The sequence below is a fragment of the Rhinopithecus bieti genome, unplaced genomic scaffold (assembly GCF_001698545.2).
Source record: "Rhinopithecus bieti isolate Rb0 unplaced genomic scaffold, ASM169854v2 scaffold_9581, whole genome shotgun sequence".
Classification (NCBI taxonomy): domain Eukaryota; kingdom Metazoa; phylum Chordata; class Mammalia; order Primates; family Cercopithecidae; genus Rhinopithecus; species Rhinopithecus bieti.
In genome coordinates, this window is record NW_016806413.1 from 2,249,218 (window position 1) to 2,273,745 (window position 24,528).

The 24,528-nt window shown below is 41.3% G+C and overlaps 2 protein-coding genes across 4 annotated transcripts in view; both read right to left on the reverse strand.

Moving 5' to 3' along the window:
- Positions 1 to 11,378, reverse strand: part of TCAIM (T cell activation inhibitor, mitochondrial) — a 74,361-nt gene extending 62,983 nt beyond the window's left edge. The window contains exon 1 of one of the 3 annotated variants that reach the window (XM_017876319.1): positions 11,154 to 11,378. The gene's annotated coding sequence lies outside the window, so the exon portion shown is untranslated. Of the gene's footprint in view, positions 1 to 10,631; positions 11,021 to 11,153 lie in introns of those variants that run through there. The other 2 variants (XM_017876318.1, XM_017876320.1) reach the window with 2 other exon arrangements.
- A 6,494-nt stretch (positions 11,379 to 17,872) lies between these two features.
- TOPAZ1 (testis and ovary specific TOPAZ 1) overlaps positions 17,873 to 24,528 on the reverse strand; it is a 95,245-nt gene continuing 88,589 nt past the window's right edge. The window contains 2 exon segments of the mRNA XM_017876401.1: positions 17,873 to 18,178; positions 21,525 to 21,708. Of these exon segments, the coding sequence (XP_017731890.1) occupies positions 17,959 to 18,178; positions 21,525 to 21,708 (404 nt within the window). The 3' untranslated portion in view covers positions 17,873 to 17,958.

The window sequence follows — 24,528 nt, forward strand, 5'->3', positions numbered from 1 at the left end:
GTCAATCTGAAAAGGCTGTATACCTGTATACTGTATGATTCCAAGCATATGAATTCCAAGCAGTCTGGGAAAGGCAGAAAGTATGAAGACAGTATAAAAGATCTGTGGTTGCCACGCGTTAATCGATAGGGAGGGATGAACAGGCAGAGCTCAGAGGATTTTTAGGGCAGTGAAACTATTCTGTATGAATGATACTACAACGGTGGAAGCATCATTTGTCAACATTTGTCAAAATTCTTAGAATGGACAACACCAAGTGAACCCTAAGGTAAAGCACGGACTTTGGGTGATAAGGATGTGTCAGTGTGGACTGACTGTAATAAATACACCATTTTGGTGTGGATGCTGATAATGAGGGAGGTTATGTGTAAGTAGGGATGGGAGTATATGAAACTCTCTTTACTTTCTGCTAAATTTTGCTGTGAACCTAAAATTGCTCTGAAAATTAAAGTTTATTTTTAAAACAAGCTATGGAGATAAAAGTAGGGGAAAGGATTTGAATCACATGAACTTTTCCAATAATTTAGATCTTTAGCAAGATATTCGAATATACTATGGTTTCCATATCAACTGACCAAATGATTTTTAAAATCCTATGAGCAGTACCTTATTAAAATCTTGCAAGGCCCTATTATTCACATAATAACCATTAGGTAAAAAATTATTTTCTCCCCTACATAATTGAGCTCTGAGCTTTTCCTGTTCTCCATTATTCCATTCTAGTGGAGAGCTGCTGAGTAGCACGTTCTCTCAAAACAATCACCACATGGCTAAAGTCCTATTCTGTCACATCTTAAGTATCAAAATGTTTTTTATATATTATATATACACATATATAACTTTATATATGTAATATATAACTAACATATAATATATACATAACATATATATAAGTGAAGTGGTCAATATATGTGAAGTAATCTAATGAAGCATAACTGTTACTAATAGAATGATAGAAAATTTTAAATGAAAAATCAGGAATTATCTTTTTAAAAAGTACATTCTTAAACAAAAATGGATACTTCAATTTATTTCCAGGTTGACTGATGTGGCAAGAGTTTCTTGGAGTTAGAATGCGTTTATAAGTATCCATTTAAATACTAAAACGGTGGGTCGGGCACGGTGGCTCATGCCTATAATCCCAGCACTTTGGGAGACTGAGGCGGGAGGATCACCTGAGGTCAGGAGTTCGAGACCAGCCTGGCCAACATGGTGAAACCCTGTCTCTACAAAAAATACAAAAATTAGCCAGGTGTGGTAGTGGGACCCTGTAATCCCAGCTACTTGGGAGGCTGAGGCAGCAGAATCACTTGAACCCTGGAGGTGGAGGTTGGAGTGAGCCAGGATCACGCTACTGCACTCCAGCCTGGGCAACAGAGTGACACTCTGTCTCAATAATAATAATAATAATAATAATAATAATAATAATAATAAAATAAAATAAATTTAAAAAGGTGATTTTATTTAACCATGCACATTGATATTTTGAGACAAATACAAAGATACAGAATATACTTCTACCATTTCAAAGATTTCTAAGATCAAATGGAGATACAATGAGAAAAAAAAAAAAACATTTGGGGCTAGATGCAGTGGCTCTTGCCTGTAATCCCAGCACTTTGGGAGGCCCAGGCAGGCGGATCGACTGAGGTCAGGAGTTCAAGACCAGCCTGGCCAACATGGAGAAACCCTGTCTCTACCCAAAACACAAAAATTAGCCGGCCATGGAAACGTATGCCTGTAGTCCCAGCTGCTTGGGAGGCTGAGGTAGGAGAATCGCTTTAACCCGGGAGGCAGATGTTGTAGTGAGCCGAAATCGTGCCATTGCACTGCCTGGGCGAGAGAGTGAGACTGCATCTCAAAAACAACAACAACAATAAAAAACACAAAAAAAATTTGAACTATTTGAAGGTTCAGTGTTACCTGTGAGGGACTGAATTCTCATCAAACTTCATCATAAGGTGAACAAAATAACCTAGATTTAGTTAAGACAGCACAAGTGCCAGACCCCAAGCTTGCAAAGAAAAAAAGACTAGAAAAATATGCAATCTGTAACAATGGCTATCTCTAGGAGGTAGGATATTAAATGTTTTAATTTTGTTTCTTATCTCCTATATTATTTACAACAAACATGTGAAATATGTTTTTTAAAAAAAATCATCTGCATATGATGGTTCCCACTTGTAATCCCAGTAATTCAGGAGGCTGCGGCAGGCGTATCGCTTGAGGGAGGCCAGGAGTTCAAGACCAGCCTCTGGGCTGTAACATAGTGAGACCCTGTCTCTAAAAAACAAAAAAGTAGCTGGGTGGTGTTGTCTGTCTGTAGCCTCAGCTACTCAGAAAGCTGAGGTAAGGATGGCTTCACTCTGGGAAGTGGAGACTACAATGAGCTGCAATCGTGCCGCTGTATTCCAGCCTGGGAGACAGAGCAAGACCCCTGACTCAAAAAAAAATTTAAAAAAAGAAGGAAGCGGGGCCTTTGGGAGGTAACTGTCAGGCGCCTGAGCCCAAGCCCGCACATATACATCCAGATGGCCTGAAGTAACTGAAGAATCACAAAAGTAGAAATGGCTGGTTCTTGACTTAACTGATGACATTACCTTGTGAAATTTCTTCTCCTGGCTCAGAAGCTCCCCCACTGAGCACCTTGTGACCCCTGGGCCCTGCTCCCAAGAGAACAACCCCCTTTGACTGTAATTTTTCACTACCTACCCAAATCCTATAAAACTGCCCCACCCCTAACTCCCTTTGCTGACTCTCTTTTCAGACTCAGCCCACCTGCACACAAAGCCTGTTTGGTGGTCTCTTCACACGGATGCATGTGACATTTGGTGACTTGGAGTAGGGGATCTCCTTTGGGACATCAATCCCCTGTCCTCCTGCTCTTTGCTCCGTATGAAAGATCTACCTACGACCTCGGGTCCTCCGACCAATCAGCCCAAGGAACATCTCACCAATTTAAAATCCGGTGAGCAGCCTCTTTTTACTCTCTTCTCTAACATCTCTCACTATCCCTCAACTTCTTTCTCCTTTCAATTTTGGTGCCACCCTTCAATCTCTCCCTTCCCTTAATTTCAGTTCCTTTCCCTTTCTGGTAGAGACAGGGGAGACACGTTTTATCCCTGAACCCAAAACTCCGGCACCAGTCACAAACTCGGGAAGACAGTCTTTCTTCGGTGTTTAATCACCGCGGGGATGCCTGCCTGATTATTTGCCCACATTTTGGAGGTGTGTGATCACCGCGGGGACATCTGCCTGGATCCTTCACCTTGGTGGCAAGCACCACCTCCCCTGGGGGGCAAGTACCCCTCACCCCCCTCTCTCCGTGTCTCTACCCTCTTTTTTTTTCTAGGCTTGCCTCCTTCACTATGGGCAACCTTCCACCCTCCATTTCTTCTTCTCCCTTAGCCTGTGTTCTCAAGAACTTAAAACCTCTTCAACTCACACCTAATCTAAAACCTAAATGCCTTAGTTTCTTCTATAATACCGCTTGACCCCAATACAAACTCGACAATAGTTCCAAGCAGCCAGAAAATGGCACTTTCAATTTCTGCATCCTACAAGATCTAGATAATTCTTGTCGTAAAATGGGCAAATGGTCTGAGATGCCTGATTTCCAGGCATTCTTTTACACATCGGTCCCTTCCTAATCTCTGCTCCCAATGCGACTCGTCCCGAATCTTCTTCTTTCTCTCCTGTCTGTTCCTTCAGTCTCCACCCCAAGCTCTGAGTCCTTTAAATCCTCCTTTTCTATGGACCCATCTGACCTCTCCCCTCCTCCTCAGTCTGCTCCTCGCCAGGCTGAGCCAGGTCCCAATTCTTCTTTAGCTTCCACTCCCCAACCTTATAATCCTTCTATCACCTCCCCTCCTCACCCCTGGTCCAGCTTATAGTTTCGTTCCACCACTAGCCCTCCCCCACCTGCCCAACAATTTCCTCTTAAAGAAGTGGCTGGAGCTAAAGGCATAGTCAAGGTTTATGTTCCTTTTTCTCTATCAGACCTTTCCCAAATCAGTTAGCATTTTGGCTCTTTTTCATCAAATATAAAAACCCAGCCCAGTCCATGGCTTGTTTAGTAGCAACCCTTAGACGCTTTACCGCCCTAGACCCAGGGGGCCAGAAGGCCGTCTTAGTCTCAATATGCATTTCATTACCCAATCCTCTCCTGACATTAGAAAAGCTCCAAAATTAAATTCCGGCCCTCAAACCCCACAACACGACTTAATTAACCTTGCCTTCAAGGTGTACAATAATAGAGAAGAGTTGCAATTACTTGCCTCTGCTGTGAGAGAAACCCCAGCCACATCTCCAGCACACAAGAACTTCAAAATACCTAAGCCACAGCGGTCAGGCATTCCTTCAGGATCTCCTCCCCCAGGATCTTGCTTCAAGTGCTGGAAATCTGGCCACTGGGCCAAAGAATGCCCATAGCCCGGGATTCCTCCTAAGCCGTGTCCCATCCGTGTGGGACCCCACTGGAAATTGGACTGTCCAACTCGCCTGGGAGCCACTCCCAGAGCCCCTGGAACTCTGGCCCAAGGCTCTCTGACTCCTTCCCAGATCTTCTCGGCTTAGCAGCTGAAGACTGACGCTGCCTGATTGCCTCAGAAGCCTCCTGGACCATCACAGACACTTTGGGTAACTCTTCCAGTGGAGGGTAAGTCCGTCCTCTTCTTAATCAATACGGAGGCTACCACTCCACATTACCTTCTTTTCAAGGGCCTGTTTCCCTTGCCTCCATAACTGTTGTGGGTATTGGCGGCCAGGATTCTAAACCTCTTAAAACTCCCCAACTCTGGTGCCAACTTGGACAACATTCTTTTATGCACTCCTTTTAGTTATCCCCACCTGCCCAGTTCCCTTATTAGGTCGAGGCATTTTAACTAAATTATCTGCTTCCCTGACTATTCCTAGGCTACAGCCACACCTCATTGGCAGCCTTTTTCCCAGTTCAAAGCCTCCTTCACATCCTCCCCTTGTGTCTCCCCACCTTAATCCACAAGTATAGGACACCTCTACTCCCTCCTTGATGACCGATTATGCACCGCTTACCATCCCATTAAAAACTAATCACTCTTACCCTGCTCAACGCCAATATCCCATCCCACAGCACACTTTAAAAGGATTAAAGCCTGTTATCACTCACCTATTACAGCATGGCCTTTTAAAGCCTACCAACTCTCCTTACAAGTCCATTTTACCTGTCCAAAAACCGGACAAGTCTTACAGGTTCAGGATCTGCGCCTTATCAGTCAAATTGTTTTGCCTACCCACCCCGTGGTGCCAAACCCATATACTCTCCTATCCTCAATACCTCTCACTGGATTTAAAAGATTTAGTACAAAGAATGGAAAGTAGCTCAGTAATAATTTTTCATATTGGTTATGTGTTGAAATTATAATTCATTAAAATTAATTTCACTTTTACTTTTAAAAGTAAAACATCTAGTTTTGGAAAATTTTGAACTATATCCAAGGCTTACATCCTATTTTATTGGACTGTGCTGATCTAAACACAGTTAATGGGACTGTCAAAGTAGGTAGTTTGCACAATGGTTTGGAAAGGAAGGCAGGGAGCTTGAGATCTGTATTCAAATCTTCACATCTTCAGTGACTGTGTGAGCAAGGGCAAGTTACATTACCTTCTGGAGTCTGTTTCCTCATCCCTTAAATAACACAGATGGTTAAGAAAAGTCTGTCGTAACACCAAAACATTTCTTTTTTTTTCTTGAGACAGAGTCTTGCTCTGTCGCCCACACTGTAGTGCAGTGGCATGATCTTGGCTTACTGCAACCTCTGCCTCCCAGGTTCAAGTGATTCTCGTGCCTCAGCTTCCCGAGTAGCTGGGATTACAGTTACTTACCACCATGTCCACCTAATTTTTATATTTTTAGTAGAGATGGGGTTTCTCCATGTTGGCCACACTGGTCTCAAACTCCTGACCTCAGGTGATCCTCCTTCCTCAGCCTCCCAAAGTGCTGCGATGACAAGCCTGAGCCACTGTGTCCAGCCTCAAAACGTTTATTTAATGTGAATCAGCTTATGTGCAATTGGTCAACAGGGGAAAGACATTATATATGCATTTTTCCCTCAACATATTACTGATCTGAAGTGATCAGAGGTAGTCTTTCTACAATTTAAAAAAAAAAAAAAGGCTTTAGTGATATGTAAAGACCTTTAGAGAAAAAAAAAAATCTCTTGGTAGTTCTTTTTTTTGGTTTAAGAAGCAGATGTTTAGTGGGTTCATGTCTGGCTACATTTTCCACTTTATCAAACCATCTGGCAATGTGCTAGGATAAATGAAAAGCTAGAGATTTCTAAGTCTTAAAAAAAAAAAGGATAGATAAATAAAGCTACTCCTAGATTAGAATGTTAATCTTGACAAAACTGGTCTAAACTAGATTTAATTGTACTAGTATGTTTATTAGGGTTAGGGTTTTTGTTAGGGCTCTTATAAAAGTTTGTTCAGTTGTGAGTGTTGTGTTTTTGCTCCACAAACTGTTACTTTTGCTTATTGTTTGGCAGCATGTCAGGATTTCCAGGAATGCAAGTATGGCATTACAGCGGAAACATGTGGATATCTATAAACATTCTGTCCCTGCTCCAAACTGCCTTTTAATTCTGAATCTTAAGTTTTCATTAACCGAAAGAATACTCTGAGCTAACACAATGCTAATCTGCTAGACAGGAGTACAAATTAGTCAATGAAATTAGTGAATATTTTATTGAATTTTTGTCTTTATTTATAAAAAAGAAAAATTACAATTCTAATACTAGTAATAAAGAATATGAAATGAAATACAAATGAGAAAATGACATCTATATTGCTATTTAGTCTGTATCTGATGCTCACTGGACTGAATTTATCTGGACAGCACATTTAAGATAAAATAGTGGAAAGACACAGACAAAATGCTAGAAATATTCAGTAAGACTTTTCTAAAAGGTGAAATCTAAATTTAGAACCTAATAATGATGTTTAAGCGCTCTGGATGTGGAATCCCACATCTGACTTTGTGTACGTGTTTTCAGGGATACATCACTTATGAAAGTAGGGGCTATCTTTTCATAGCATTTTGTGAAGCTTAAGTAAAATAATATGCATAAGGGATTTAGCCACATTTAGCAATTAAAAAATTCATTAAAGTTGCAACTATTGGCCCGGCGCGGTGGCTCACGGCTGTAATCCCAGCACTTTGGGAGGCTGAGGCGGACGGATCACAAGGTCAGGAGATCGAGACCATCTTGGCTAACACGGTGAAACCCGTCTCTACTAAAAATACAAAAAAATTAGCCGGGCATGGTGGCAGGCGCCTGTAGTCCCAGCTACTTGGGAGGCTGAGGCAGGAGAAAGGCGAGAACCTGGGGGGCAGAGCTTGCAGTCAGCGGAGATCGCGCCACTGCACTCCAGCCTGGGTGACAGAGCAAGACTCTGTCTCAAAAAAAAAAAAAAGTTGCAACTATTATTATGTCAGAGTATATTAAAAAATGGCATAATTCTTTTTTCCACCTAATGTCGGATAACATATTGCTCAAACATGCAGTTAAATACAACACTTTATTTGAAAACAAATTTTGAAAAACTTTGTTGAAAAACTCAGAATTATCACAATAAGGAGTCAATGTCTGAAGGTCTTAAAAAATACAAGGTTCAAGCCTGTAATCCCAGCACTTTGGGAGGCCGAGACGGGTGGATCACGAGGTCAGGAGATCGAGACCATCCTGGCTAACACGGTGAAACCCCGTCTCTACTAAAATACAAAACTGGCCGGGCGAGGTGGCAAGTCCCTACAGTCCCAGCTACCCAGGAGGCTGAGGCAGGAGAATGGCGTAAACCCGGGAGGCGGAGCTTGCAGTGAGCTGAGATTGGCCACTGCACTCCAGTCCGGGCGACAGAGCGAGACTCCGCCTCAAAAAAAAAAAAAAACAAGGGAGTAGACAATTTTGCCAAGGCTACAGTTTAAAAGTACAAATGAATAATCTAATTTCACAAATTTTCTCTAGAAAATACTTTTAATTCATCAGAATTAAAAGTAGCTAGTTGTTTATTTTACCATTTGAAGATAAAGTTAGCACTTGCTAAGCAATAAAACACAAGTTTTGATGGAAGTAGCATTTCTCTCTTCAAAATAAAACCTAAAGTGAGTATAATAAAGTTATATTGTGCTGTGGTAATTGTCTTTTATGAATTAATACTGACTTTTGAAGACAGTGTTCTGGGGCATGGAGAAACAATGAAAGAGCAATAGAGGAGAAATGAGAGGGAATGTGACTTTTCCTTTTTCCAGCAACTCTCCTCTCTCCCACAATGGTAGCCAATTCATATTTCTAGAGGAAAATGCCTATATACATAAAAATATATTCAGTTAATAATTCTGCTATCCATTAAACAAAATTATTGCTCTAAGATGATCACTTTATACAAATCATTGGAAAAAATTAAAAATATATTTTCTTGTTCTGTTTAAGAATAAGAATGAACAACTGAGTCCTATGAGTCTTTCGAGTATTTCCTATAAGCTCTTATTTAAGAATGGGCTCTGAACACTAAGTGACAGATCAGGATCCAGTTTTGGAAAAGAGGAAAGGGATAGGGTAGGAAGGAGAGAAAGAACTCTTAGGGCAGTGGTTTTCAAAGCAGCAACAACATTCATGAGAAATGCAAATTATCAAGTCCCATCCTAGTCCTGCAGAATCAGAAACTGGGTGGGATCCAGGAATCTGTTTTAACATACTCTCAGGGATTCTGACGCACACTCAGGTTTGAGAACCACTGTATTAGGGAATCCTGATTCTATCACCAAAGAGGATTCTGGGGCATCTGTTAATGTTTAAGCTTTAATTCTTTAAAAACAATTATTTAATACAAACTTGGATTTTAGCTACCCAATTTATGCTAAAATCAAAGGAGGATTTCCAGTTTTGCTTGAATTAGTTCTTTGTTTCCTGTATGGTTTACGTACTTTTCAGACTAAAAAAACAAAATTCCAAGTAGAGACAATGTTAGAGTCCAGCAGGTTGGCAGACATGGCTGCTTGCCTCTTCCTAACGCCCAGATCTTGAGTTAGTCTTCAACTTTGTAAGAACAGAACCCAATTTTATCACTTCAAACAGATATATGCGGACCTTGGGAAAGCTAAATTAGAAGGCCTGATAACTAGAATGTCAATCTGTAAATTTACTTTGAGATTATAAATGCTAAGACAATTAGAAGATTCAGATATAATGTTCTTACTCTCTCAGGACTAGCTACACAGAAAATCAAATTACTATCAGCTGACTGAAGACACACTGCTTCAGAGTCGAGTTGGGTACTCTCATTCAGACACCAGCTCCAAAAGCCCAGGGCATCCACATCAACTGCAGGCTTCTCCTCTTCAGACAAATTGTTACATAAGTGGTTCCTGTCCATACTGCACTTAGCCCACTATACTTCCACATGGAAAATGCTATAAAATAACTAAAGAGGTTGCACTGTCTTATCAGACTTGGAAGGCATACTGAGTCTTTAACTCACCCATTCATCATCACTTACGGGCCAGGTCCTGCGTAAAGCATTGGGACTAGAAAAATATTAAGACAATTCTAACACTCAAAATACTTTTAGAGGGAGGGCGGAGTGTAAAAACAGACACAAGCAGGTAACTATAAACGCAGTAAATGCAATAATACAAACATGCACAGAATATGAGAAACTCCCAAACGCTACACTTAGAATGGGACGGGGAGCACTCAGGAAGGTCTTCTCCAAGGAAATGGTGCCTTTCCTGGAAGGGGGCAGAGGACCGGGAAGGATACAATTTATTTACAAACCATGGTAAATGACTACCTTAATCTACTTAATAGTGATATTAGCTTCTGTTTCATAAAATGAAAATTTCAAATTTTACCTAAAATCTGTGCTGAGGCATTAAATCTGTGCAGTTTCAAACCAAATTTGGAGGAAAGATACGTAAATCGGTGAAAAATCCAAATTATGGAAGAGTACACGAAAAACGGTTTTGTTTTGCTTAAATCACTTTCAACTAACACAGAAAGAATAACAGTGTGTGCCAAATAGAGCTCCCAGGATTGAGCTTTGACCATTTGGCACAACTTTTATTTGAAAGTAATTTATTAATAAATAAAATTAATATCATGCCACTCTCATTTGAACTGTGACTTCCTTTAGTGACTATCCTGTAAGGTTTCTGAAAGCAGTTTGTTACATCAAGGAGGGATAAAAGCGGCAATTTTCATGGCTTTTCAGTTGAATATGTACTTCGTAGAGTAGGGGGAAAAGGCAAAAAGACCAAAAGCAGGAAATGCTATCAGATAAATTAGCCTAGATTCTGTAGCTTCCTTTTCTCAATCTCTTGCTATATGAGATTTAGTAGGTAACAATTTCCCGTAAACCAAAGACCTCGGTAAAATATAAGTCAGAAACAATAAAACCTAAATCGTCTTTGCGTTCTCATTTCAAAGCGAGTTAAAATGTAGATGTGATGCGGATACTGCGGCCACCGGCACCGCCTCAGTTCAAAAGTTAGCACTTTGCGCTAAGGTGGCTTTGAGCACTCCCCTCCGACCCTGCTTCCCACCCTGAGAGGAGCATGAATGCACCACCAGAGTCCCTCCCCTCTTGCTCCTTACAGTTCTGGCAAGGGTCCGACGCGAGGGCTTTGTCCGACCAGTTCCACCTCCCACCCAGTACACCAGGAGAGAGGACAGTCGCTCCGCCCGCAGGGTTGTTCGGCCGCGCATGCGCACCTGGGCGTCAGCCGGCCAACCAACTCGCGACGCACGGCCTAGGCGCTCCCACCTGCCCTCGCACCAGTGGGCGACAGGCTCTAACGGGCTCCCAGCCGCAGGGCTCTCTGAGCCCCTAACCCCGAATTCTCAGCTGGACCCCCCCCCCCCCGGCTCCACCTGCCCCAACACCCTCCCCGCTCGGGCGGCGGCAGAGCGCTGGAGGCAAGCCTGGGCAGAGGGACGGGCTGCAGGTGACGCCCTGGTTGGCTGGAGCGTGCCAGGCCTTCCCCCTACAGCGCCTGCGCGCAGCCAGGGCGTGGCTTCAACCTACCGCGGTGCCCTGCCTCTAGCTGACGTCACCACTCTAGTGACTGCTGCACCTTCCCCGCGCGCTTTGAGGCCCCTGCCCCTCCGCCTTCTTACCGGCCGCCCTCAGGGGTCTCGGCACGCTCGGCTGAAAGCTTTAGGAGGCGCGAGCGAGCACTCCGACTAGGCTGCAGGGACTCGGAAAATGATGGGCCGGCAGGTGGTGGGTCCTGACGCAAGGGTCCGCAGGGAACGGAGAAGGGCAACCGAGCACACGCTGGATCTTGGGGAAGGAGGGGAAAGGGGGCTGCCGGAGGACGCGCATGCGCCTTGCGGTCCCTTGCCCCAGACGCCCTGGCAGGGGACGAGCCTCTGCCGAACTCCCGGAGCTGGCGCCCGGGGACAAGCCTCAGTGGAGAGCCCCGAATTTTAAAAGTCTCATTTAATTATCTCTTTTGGTTTTCCTTGTATAAATAAATATAGTCAACTTTTAAACATTTCTTTTCCGGCTTGCGTTGTTTGGCTTTGGCCCATTCAACACCTATTTTTAAACGTTAAGCATTCTCCAGTCAGCATGAAAGTTTTACTGTTGGTTTTATTTTGTTTCTATAACTTTGATTTCCCCCACCCCCGCACCCAGAAACTGCCACAGATGAAATCAAGCAAATAGAATTGCGAGCAAAGATCACCTGGTGGCCATTAAGCAGACCATTCTGAGGCAGAAACTCCTTACCTGAGGAATTTAGAAGTAACTAGACTTCCCTGTTATCTAAAGCCAGCATCTGGTACCAGACTTCTTCCCTCCAAATTTAAAAGTAACTAGAATTTCTATACATCTCCATAATGCACGCATGTCAAAACTCATTGTGTACCCCTTGCCATCTGCTCCATGCCCCAATCAACCCCTGCCCCCTACCATCCAGATACTTTATCACCCTCACATACTCGCACAGGAGTTACCTATGCCACTAGTACAGAGTCCTCAGAAAATCCCCCAAACATTTTGCCTCTCCACAAGGTGGCAAACGGAGATTTGGGAACAATTTGAGTTCATGTCCCTTTTCCATTGTCTGATCTTTGGCAAATTCAATCCAAGTTGGGTTCATTTAGCCAGGATCCCTCTAAGTTCATTCAAGAATTTCGGGCTTTATTGCCTTTGAGTTAACCTGGCAAGACACATTTGTGGTATTAACTATTTGCTGTTCCCACGAAGAAAAATCACGGTCTTTAGCTCGAGTTTGGGCAGATGAAGCTCATGTTGGCAATCCTAATAATAGAGGCGGGGCAGAAGCTGTCCCCAACACAGAACCCAATTGGCAATACCACGCTGCCAATGCCAGCCCAAACAGAGACAGGGGCAGAGAAGATTATATGATAACATGTTTGTTGGAAGGAATGAAAAAGACTGTAATAAAACCTGTTAATTTTTCTAAATTATGATAGATCACTCAGGACCAAGGACCCAGCCCTTTTCCAAGCTAGACTGATGGAGGCCATGCATAAATATACGAATTTAGACCCTGCAAGCCCTGAGGGCCAATCCCTTCTGGCCATACATTTTATAAGTCAGCCTTCCCCAGACATCAGACAAAAACTCCAAAAATTAGAGCAAGGACCACAGACTCCCTTTTGTACTTTATTAAAAGCAGCCTTTAAGGTTTTCAATAACCAGGAGGAAACATAAAAAAAAAAAAAGGCTGAATTGGAGGAGGAAAATTGCTGTCACCAAGCTAATTATACTGAGATAACATTGGCACATTCTTTTTCATTAGCCAATAACCCCAAGGCTCATCCCTATAACACTAACAGAATGGGAGCCTGTCATCACTGCAGAAATCAAGGACACTGAAGTTGAGAATGTCCCAAACCTCCAGGTTGCAAGTCATCCCTGGGACCCTGTCCTCACTGCAAATTGGAAGAGTGTCCCTCCCTTGTGAAGGGGGGCCACCTCTTCCTTCTAGGCTATGACAGCCACAATCTCACCAACCTAACAAGGGGATCCTGTAGAACGAGGGTGAGGGCAAGGGCAAGTACCTCTAATTCTATTCCTGGATTATGATCAAGCCTCTGAAATGTCAGTCATCCATCCTCTAGATGGGGCCTTTGAAGCCATCCATGGCCCTGTCTTTTCCATCTCTGTGGATAAGCCCAGGGCAAATCTGACTGTGGCTGAACAACAGGTAGTATTACTCATGGGTACAATGGACAGTTATTCAGCTTTAAACATTTACTATGGCCCAGTGTGCCACTCCTCCATTTTCCTCATGGATATTGATGGAAAACTCCAATGAGGCTGTTTCACACCACCACTCCCTTGTAAAATGAAAGGCTATTTCTCTACTCCTTTTCAGCCAAGCTGCCCTGTTCCATTAGGTTGTGATTTACAAAACTACAAGCTAATTTACAGCTAAGGCCCTGCCTTCTAGCTGTATTAACACTTCACTAAAATAGCCCCTGCAGCTTCTCCCAGATAGCAATCTACTTCAGTATGTGGATGACTTACTAATCTATAGTCCTAACAAGGCTATTCCAAACCAAAATACAGTATTAGTACTAAACAAACTTGCTAATTGTGGGTACAAAGTATCTCCTTCTAAAGTACAAATATCCACACAAAGGGTTAAATTTTGGGGTCTTATTTTAATTCCCAGTGAAAAAGCCTTTGTAGTGCTTGTAAAGATCTTAAACATGACAACTGTGGTAAACAACAGCTTCAGTCATTTTTGGGTAAGGCTTGGTTTTGCAGAATATGGATTCCTTCCTTCGGGTTAATAGCAAAATCTTTATATGAAGCCCTCAAGGGAACTGAGGAACAGCCTCTATTCTGGACTAATGATATCAAACATGCTCTAAACACTTTCAAACAGGCTTTAATCTCAGCCCTGACCTCAGCCCTACCAGATCTGACTAAGCCTTTTTGTATGTACATGAACAAAAGGGAATAGCTTTGGGAGTCTTAGCCCAAGATTGGGGGGCCCTCTAAGTGCCCTATAGCACTTATTTTTCTTTGAGATGGAGTCTCACTCTGTTGTTCAGGCTGGAGTGCAATGGCGTGATCCTGATCACTGCAACCTCTGCTTCCCAGGTTCACGTGATTCTCCTGCCTCAGCCTCCTGAGTAGCTGGGATTACAGGTACGCACCACCACGCCCAGTTAATTTTTGTATTTTTAGTAGAGACAAGGTTTCACCATGTTGGTCAGGCTGGTCTCGAACTCCTGACCTCATGATCTGCCTGCCTTGGCCTCCCAAAGTGCTGGGATTACAGGTGTGAGCCACTGTGCCTGGCCACTATGGCATATTTTTTAAAAAACTTTAGACCTAGTATCCCAAGGATGGCTTAAGAGCCTTAGCAGTGGTGGCCCTCTTAGTCCAAGAAGCCTCAAAAATGTATTACCTGCCCCTCCTGGACTCGTATGGTTTTGTGGCACTGCTATTAATTATTTAAATCCTTTTCAAGCTTTGGCCCTATCCCACCTTGATAATTCTGTTCGTTATGATGACTGTACTCTGGGTACAATAGCTCCTGCCCAAATCACTGTCTTAAACATAACTTCCAATCTAGAATGCCATTCTAGAAGAAAAAGGGTCCTAGGACTTATTGCTGGAGTTATTGGAATCATCACAACTCTCACCCCTTGGGAGGTTGTACTTATCATGAAATCACACTATGGGAACTTACTGCCTCCCTCAAAATAGCTTAGCAAAAACTAGCACAAATCTATCACCACTAGAAAAGTCTTTAACCTCACTAGCAAGAATGATTTTTGATAACAGAAGAGTGCTAGATTACCTCCTATCTGAACAAGGAGTCATCTGTGCTGTCATCAACAAAATGTGTTGCACCTACATTAATATGTCTGGAGAAGTGGAAACTAACATCTGAGACATTTTCAAACAAACCAAATGGCTACACACACTTTCTCAAAGTAACCCAAACTGGGCCAAAATCCTTACTAATTGGTTTCCAAAAATCACCTGGCTTCTCCCATTCCTTGGACCTTTATTCCTCATTCTCCTTCTTCTAATATTTGGTCCCTGCTTCTTTAATGCTCTCATTAAGTTTCTATCTTCCAGATTACAATGATTCCACCTACAGATGATTATGTAATCCCAATACCAGCCTGCAACAGCAACTTCCACTTATATGGGGCCTCTTGATGGAATCTGGTGTCTCCTGTCCCCAAAACAAGTTTTTCATAACCCTTCATGACAGAGAGCAAGAAAGGGAAAAACATGACTTATCCCCTCAATGCTCCCTTTCAGCAGAAAGCAGCCAGACAGACCTGACACCCCTCTTCACTGTGCCGTTTTCCCTTTCTTGAAGCCATAATAGGCAGCAGGTACACAGGGTCATGGGGTAATAGAAAGGGTCAAAGATTTGACCAAGATATCTGTCAGGGGGAAAATGAGGCAAGCAAAGATCACCTGGTGGCCATCAAGCAGACCATCTGCAGGCAAAACTCCTTACCTGAGGAATTTAGAAGTAATTAGACTTCCCCATTATCAAAACCTGGCATCTGATACCAGGCTTCTTTCCCCAAAATTTGTAAGTAACTAGAATTTCTACACATTTCCAAATGCATGCATGTCAAAACTCATTGTGCAACCCTTGCTAACATCAAGGCACCAAAATGTCTACAAATATAATCATTTATCATTATCTACATGGCTAATATGGTCCAAATTACCCTTAAGCTCCTGCTCAAAGGTCTATAAATACTCCTAAGGAAAACTCTACTGTGGCGAGCTCAGTCCTCTCTTGCTGAAGTGCCCTGCTGCATCCTTCTGCAGCATTCTATCTATCTAATGAAACTTCCTTTTCAAACCTGTACTGTTGCCAGTATTCTTCTTACTACTCCAGAGCCAACACTTTTTCTTGTCAGGGCTTTGACACCTCACACCCAGCAATGATTAACGCTCCTTTCCCTTTTCTATCTTTTGGCACTGTTGACAAGTAAAAATGCCTCTATTTGTTCCAGCAATAAGGTCTTAACTTGTCATTAGAAACCAGTCCAGACACTTGTAAACCATTCCATCCAATCCCATTTTTCCTAAAAGCTTAATTTATCATCCTTTCCCTCCTGCAACTTCATCCTAATACATCTTTGCCACCAGCATCTCAGAGGTCACATACTTCTCTAATTCCTTTCTTAGGGTTTCAGTTATCATTTGTAGAAATGACTAATCTACCAATTGCCCACTTTCTATTCTCCCCTTATTTTCAAAGGTGCCTCAAAATGATCTCCAAACCTGATTCATTTCCTAGGTGCTCCACTGAAGTAATGGCAGGTTATAGTCACCCAGTTCCTTCATACTAAAGAACTGGGTATCTATCCAAGCACTTTGGGAGGCTGAGGGGAGGATCACGAGGTCAGGAGATCGAGACCTTCCTGGCTAACACAGTGAAACCCCATCTCTACTAAAAATACAAAAAATTAGCTGGGCATGGTGGTGGGCGCCTGTAGTCCCAGCTACTTGGGAGGCTGAGGCAGGAGAATGGTGTGAACCTGGGAGGTGGAGCTTGCAGTGAGCAGAGGTCGCACCACTGCACTCCAGCCTGAGCGACAGAGCAAGACTCTATCTCAAAAAAAAAAAAAAAAAAAAAAAAAAAGAACCGGGTATCTTTCTTGACGTCACCTGCCTCACTTCCCCATATCCCATTTGTGATAGTATTCGTTCTACATTTCATCCATAGTAATCAGGCATTTTGGCAAGAGCTAGGATTTAACCTCCCTAGTCTTGTGATGTTACAGACTTATTCAAATGATGCTGCTATTTACCATATTTTGTGAACTCCCTTAAGAAATACTTTCGGTCCAGCCGGGCACGGTGGCCCGTGCCTGTAATCCCAGCACTTTGGGAGGCCAACGTGGGCAGATAGCTTGAGTCCAGAAGTTTGAGACCAGCCTGGGCAACATAGCAAAACCCCATCTCAAAACAAAAACAACAACAAAAACAAAAAACAACAATTAGCCAGGCATGGCAGTGCATACCTGTAGTCTCAGCTACATGGGAGGCTGAGATGGGAGGATCACTTGAGCCCGGGAGGTTGAGGCTGCAATGACCCATGATCATGCCACTGCACTCCAGCCTGGGCACAGAGTAAGACCCTTTCTCAGGAAAAAAAAAAAATACTTTCAGTCCCCTTAGTTACAACTTACTACTCACATTACTCATACTTTTTAAAATCTAAACAATTTTAAATTATGGTTCAAATTATCAAAGATGAGGACTACCACCTTGGAGAATGGGATATAGATTCTGAATATGACTTCAGAAGAGTTTTAACTTCCTAAATTGGTTTGGAAGGAAGAATCCTTGTTTAGATAATTAAGTTTTAGGTATATTTGTGTCTTATCTAGTGTAATGCACATAAATTTTCAAAACTCATCTAGCATTCTAAGATACATGAAAGGAAAACCATTCTGAGGGTAATTTAAACTTTTTTGGTGTAATTCAGAAAGTATTCTGAATTTTTGTGTTCATTTTCAATATTATATTATTATTCTTGATTACAGATGTAGTATAGCTTTAGAGACTGGACTGAGTACACACTAAACCTATTTCATACCCCTAAATGTTTTTCTGAAAACTCCAGTTACCTGCTTATATATTTTCCCTGTTATGTCTCCCTCTTATTAAATGCTGCACAGTATTCAGTTTTGGATTTCAGAATAAATTGGGATTTAATATGCTTAGTTTCTTTTAAAGTCAAAGTAATATGAAAAGCACTTTGCTGTGTGAATAAACTCACTGAAAATTACGTATCATACAAAATTTTCTAGAGGGTTTTAAACTATAACTGCTGTAAGTCAATAAAGTCAAGGAGCGAAATGTGAAAACTGTCTATTTTTATTGGCCTTATTCAACAATGATATTGAACTAAAAAAAAAAAAAAAAAAAAAGAGCAGACTTTATTAACTAATGGTTACTGAAAAGCCAAACTTTTCCAGCCCACTTCATATTCTCTTTTAACCATTTCAGGGCAGAACAATGTTCCAAACTATAAACCTGTTCCTTATTGACATTGACAGTCATGTGTTTAACGAAAAGCTTTGGATCTGATATACGAGCAGCCATAATTAACCTTTCTACTGCAGCTTGATAATCATCATTGCTCCGAGACTGGTTGTCTTCACACCTATAAAATGAACACCTCATAAAGTCAGAAACTCTTAAAAAAGATAAGCTATATAGTTTCTTCAAAAGATAGTCATTTACATTTACTGGTACTAAGCTACGATCGTCTTTTCATCATATTCTTCTAAAAGTGGCTTTCAAACTTTTTTGATCATGACCCACAGTAAGAAAGGCATTTTGGTCAGGCGTAGTGGTATAATCTCAGCGATTTGGAGGCTCAGGTTGGGGGGATCGCTTGAGGCCAGGAGCTCAAGATCAGCCTGAGCAACACAGTGAGACCTTCGTCTCTACAAAAAATTTAAAAACTAACTGGGTATGATGACGTGAACCTGTAGTCCCAATTGCTCAGGAGGCTGATGTGGGAGGATGGCTTGAGCCCAGGAAGTTGAGGTTGCAGTGAGCTATGATTGCACTACTGCACTCTAGCCTGAGTGATAGGGCAAGACTCTGTCCAAAAAAAAGACATATTATGGCCCAGTATATACCTTCATACATAAAAAGTAAATTTCACAAAACAAGACTTACCCTGATGACAAAAACCCCAATTTTAAAAATAATGCTAGCTGTAACACCCTAAATTGATTTCACCACACAAATAGTCTGCAACCCAGTTTGAAAAATACTGATCTAGAACACAGCTAATTACCTGTATCTTTTCATGAGAATGCATAAAATACTAAATGTAATCCAGTTTAGAATTAACGTTCACATGTTAGTTTTACTTTGATATTGACTATTTTTAGTTATAAGGAAATACTTAATATGTAGCTAATGTTTGGTAACAAATTGTATAGCTATAGGGGCTTTATTATATTTCTGGTTATGTTCTTCAATCCTGACTTAGGGTGCTTCCTTAAGTGCTAGAATTAATTTTCTAATAATTTTCTACCAGCTCCATCTGTAATCAATTGTCACTGCATTGACTTGCATAAAATTCCCACCTCATGTCAGTTTTTCCTCTGGGGTAGGGAATGGGAACTATTTTAAAATAGAGATGTGGCCTGTTACATAAAGCATCACTTTTTTCTTTGTGTTCACTGCTTCCTACTCTTGGTATCTAGAGGGCCCAGCAGCAAGTTCTGAGTAGGAGCCTATCTGCATTAACATCACAGTGTGGTCCAGAGTGACAAGAGTGAGGACTTGCACTTGAAACAGGAACCAGTGGTCACAGAGAGGAAAGACTGGTCAGGTGCCTTCTAGTACATTCTAGCTTAGAAAGAGGTGCCCGGGAATCTGGTAGGTGGTGCACATGCCAACCATGTGCAGTTTAAATAAGTCTAAAGACGAATACAATTCTCTCTCATAGAGAGAGGTAAATGTAACAAGGCAGGGCTTAGCATGATAATGACAATAGAGAAAATATATGGGCTTGGACAAAATCAAAGATTTAGGTATGACACTAGTTATGCACTATGGTTACAAATACCTTTCAAATTCAAGAAATAAATAAAGAAGTTGCATGTGTGTGGGGAATAGAAAGCTATGAGAAAACCATGACCTCATTAGGATGATGGGGAGCCTAGATGCCTTATCCACCATACTGCACAGTGGTAAATAAGGAAGCACTCTGAAAAAAAAAAAAAAAAAGAACTATAAGAAAAAAGGTGACTTTTAGTGGGTTTTTTTGAAGGTGGAACTAAAATAATTTACTTCCTAATTCTCCTCCCCTTAAGTGTGGGCTGGACCAAAAGACTCACCTACAACAAAGGAGAGCAGAAGTGACAGTATGTAACTTTGGATACCAGGTTGTTGGATGACAACTTTCCATGGGTCTCTTGAGTTTGTGAAGTTTTGCAAGAGTCACTGCCTACCCTTTGTTCTAAATTACCAGGATTATATAGTGAACAACCTTGAAAGATAAAGATAGTTTTTCCTTCTGGAGCAAAGGGCAGGTCTGCTCACAGTCTTAGATGATGGAGATAGTACCTCCCTGCAAAGCAAAGGGCAGGCATGCTTATTACTCATAAAAGATTTGGGTTTCCTGAGCTGGGAACTCCTCTCCTGTTACAGAACTCATGGCATATGTAGGTATCCATGTGGGACCATCTATGGGACTCAGGAGCAAGAGGAAATGATGCAAATATGTAGATAATCATGCTGTTTGCCATACCACAAATAATAAATTCCTCTGTCTCCAACACAGGAGTCTTGTCTCTTATGCTACCATCTAAGAAACTGTGGCAGGTTAGCTTGTAGCTTGCAAATAGGGTAAAATCTCAGACTCTTCACAGTTCTTGCTTGATATAGGTCACAAAAGACCCTGCAGTTTCCTCCTTGCTTTTTCTTTCCTGGATCACTCATTCTGGGAGAAATTAGCTGTCAGTCATGTCATGAAGACACTTAACCAACCTATGGAGAGGCTCATGTGGTAAACTGAGGCTTCCAACCAACAGGTATTTGAGTGAGTCATCAATGAAAAGGATCCTCTAGCTCCAGTAAGCTATCATGTAGGTGACTAAAGTTTCTGACAACACTCTGACTCCAACTATGCGGAGAAACTCTGAGTCACATGAAAATCCCTGAGCCAGGACAATCCAGCTAAACCTCTCTGAAATTTCTGACCCACAGATACTAAGATACTATTTGCTGTTTTAAGCCATTAGGTCCAGGGATAATTTATTCCACAGCAATAGATGACTAATGTAATATTCAACCAGAGGATCTGGTTTGTCACACCTGTAAACTAAAGCAAAATTCTTGGCAAGAAGCTCTAAAACAGGATTCCCAAGAGATCGTTATATTCCAAGTTTCCTGGATAAGGCTGACAAGAAATCATATGGCATACTACCATTTAGGCACACCATCTACTGTATGCCTAAATTCTAGGATTCCAAACAAAAGTACATGAAAGGGTGTCACTCTGGGACAGCACCTACTTTATAATATTTATGCATATATAGCATTATAAAATATAGAAACTAGGCTGATGGCTTTATTTTCAATGGTATTCTTGGCTGAACCTAATAAATGATCAAGTATTTCCCTTTTAGACCCTAGTCCTTTGATCTTTTGAGTTGACTAGAGATTTTTATAGGTACTGATCTCTAAACACAAGAAAGGTTGGTACCTAAAGAGGATCCATCTCTTTGAATATTTAACTATATCTTTGAAGTTGCTAAAATGTTTACTGAATGCTACTAACTTGTTTGGTTTTAAGCCTCAAACAGGTCTAATCCTTTCTCAATTTAAATGACACCAGAGTTTGCAATATACACACCAAGTACACATATAAATATATACATAAATATATATGTATATATAAAAACACATAAAACATTTACATCCTAGGGTGGGAGTAGGGAGCCAAGATCTACATTCAGAATGCAGTTAAAGTTATGTCAACCAACCTTTTCAAAACTATCTGCAGTATCTGTGTAGAAGTTCCAGGACTCTGAATACTACTAGCATTAGATACCATGAAGATTTCAATAGCTAAGAGCATTTCAATCTCAGATAAATAAGATGGAATTAGAAGAAGTTTTCGGTATAAATTTCCTTCCAGTGGTGGGTAGCAACCCAAGGAAAGAGCACCTGAAAAATCAAATAATAGGTCAAACTTTACTAAAACCCAATAGGTAAAAACCTAGATTTCTGAAATACCTATAAGTGATAATTACTTACACAGAATACATCTTCACATTAGAAGTAGATTAACACATTACACGATAGCTTATCCTAGTATATTTCACATTATTCTTTGTAAAGTGTTTTTGAAACATTAAATAAAAAGTGAGAATGGCTGGGCGTGGTGATTGATGCCGGTAATCCCAGCATTCTGGGAGGCTGAGGCGGGTGGATCTCTTGAGGTCAGTAGTTCGAGACCAGCCTGGCCAATATGGTGAAACCCCATCCCTACTAAAATACAAAAATTAGTCAGGTGTGGTGGTGGGTGCCTGTAGTCCCAGCAACTGGGGAGGCTGAGTCAGGAGAATCACTTGAACCTGGGAGGTGGAGGCTGCAGTGAGCCGAGATTGTGCCACTGCACTCCAGCCTGGGCGACAGTGTGAGACTCCATCTCAAAAAAAAAAAAAAAAAACCTTTGAAAAATGACTTTTGAGCCTTATTACGGCAGACAACATTTATTTCAAGCCATAGTAAACACAAGATAATTTCAGAATAACTATTTTTGAGCACAGTTATTTATAGTACCATTATAGTTTATGCAATATTTACTGTTGCTACTAAATGTCTGGCATTGTGCTAAGCACAAGGCATAAAATACATTTCCATCCTGTAGGTGATCTGTGTGTTGTAGCCACACTCACCATTTCATGTTTTTAAAACTTCACTTTTCAAGAGAAGAGATTTAACCTTTAAATTGTTTAGGTGCTTATTAGGAGTGATATATAGGGAAATACCTTTAAAACTTCTAGAACATCCAAATTATATATAGGCAATTTTATATTATTATATTTTACTGAAACCAATTTAAATCTGTATGTAAATTTTGCTTAAAATGTTTTGTTTTGTTAGAATAAGTTTCTTCAAGAAATCTTTCTAATGTGGGTAATGGCTAATCTTTGAAGACCTGCTATGTGCCAGGTACATGTGCTAATAAACACATGGGTTTTACCTCATTTTAATCTGACAGTATGCTACCTTTGAAATTAGGTACTATTATTCCCATGTCATAGACGAGGGGTTTTTGGTAAGCATTCAGGCTCTCTAACTCTCCTTGGGGTGCCCACTTTCTGGTTCCAGATTTTGGATTCCTAATCACTAGATATTCCCACCTCCCTAGATCACTGCCAGGAGCAACAAACTGTTAACTCATTAACTTCACTAGTTTTTGGTAGGTATAATTTACATGAATTCTTATTTAACTTTTCTTACCAGAATTAAAAAATAGAAAATAACAAATTAACTAGATTAACTAGAAATCTGCTAATATGATTTTTTTCACTCAAAATGAAATGTGAGAAGAAAATACTCACATTTGATTTGGGGGGAGGGGAAGTAAGGGAAAGACACACTAATAACATCTCTCTCCTGACTTCTCAGTTCTGAGAGAAAAGCAGTATTTTTAGGACAAGGGAGAACAAATCAGGAACATGAGGAAGGCAACTCTGTTGTCCCTAGACAATCTCCTCCTGATTAGTCTGGCATGAAAGCAAGGCAAAGCCATCAAGAAAGTAACAGACAACTCACAGGATGGACAAAATATTTGTAATTCACATATCTGACAAGGGATTTGTATCCAGAGTGTATATAAATGCATATGTACATGTGTATGTATGTATGAATACACTCTTACAATAAAAAAAGGGCAAAGGATTTAATAGACATTCTCAAAAGAAAATTTATGAATGACCAATAACTGTATGAAAAGGTCCTCAACATCATTAGTTATTAGGGATATGAAAACCAAAACTGTAATGACATATTACTTAACACCCACTAGGAGGAAAGCTAAAATAAAAAACACAGTAACAAGTGTTGGTGAAGATATAAAGAAATGTTTGGGAAATCCCATACATGGCCGGTGGGAATATAAATATAAAATGGTGCAGCTTCCTCAGGAAACAGTTTGGCAGGTCGGCAAAAAGCTAAATATAGATTTACTGTATGAGTCAGCAATTCTCCCAAGATAAATGAATGCATATATACACATAAAAACTTATGTGAATATTCAAAGTAGCACTATTCACAATAGCCAAAAAGTGAAAACGACTCAAATGTCCATCAACCAATGAATAAACAAATTCCATTCTATAGAATGTTGTTTAGCAATAAAAAGGAATAAAGTATTGATACATGCTACAACATTAAAATTTGAAAACACTAGGCTGGCCGGGTGCGGTGGCTCAAGCTTGTAATCCCAGCACTTTGGGAGGCCGAGACGGGCGGATCACGAGGTCAGGAGATCGAGACCATCCTGGCTAACACCGTGAAACCCTGTCTCTACTAAAAAATACAAAAAAAAAAAAAAAAAAAAAACTAGCCGGGCGAGGTGGCAGGCGCCTGTAGTCCCAGCTACTCGGAGGCTGAGGCAGGAGAATGGCGTAAACCCAGGAGGCGGAGCTTGCAGTGAGCTGAGAACCGGCCACTGCAAAAAAGAAAACACTAGGCTAAGAAGCCAGTCATGGCTGGGCACGGTGGCTCACACGTGTAATCCCAGCACTTTGGGAGGCTGACATGGGTGGATCACCTGAGGCTGTGAGTTCAAGACCAACCTGGCTAACATGGTGAAACCCCATCTCTACTAAAAATACAAAATTAGCTGGGCATGGTGGCGCACACCTGTAATCCCAGCTACTCAGGAGGCTGAGGCAGGAGAATCACTTGAACCTGGGAGGCAGAGGTTGCAGTGAGCCAAGATTGCGCCGCTGCACTCCAGCCTAGTTGACATAG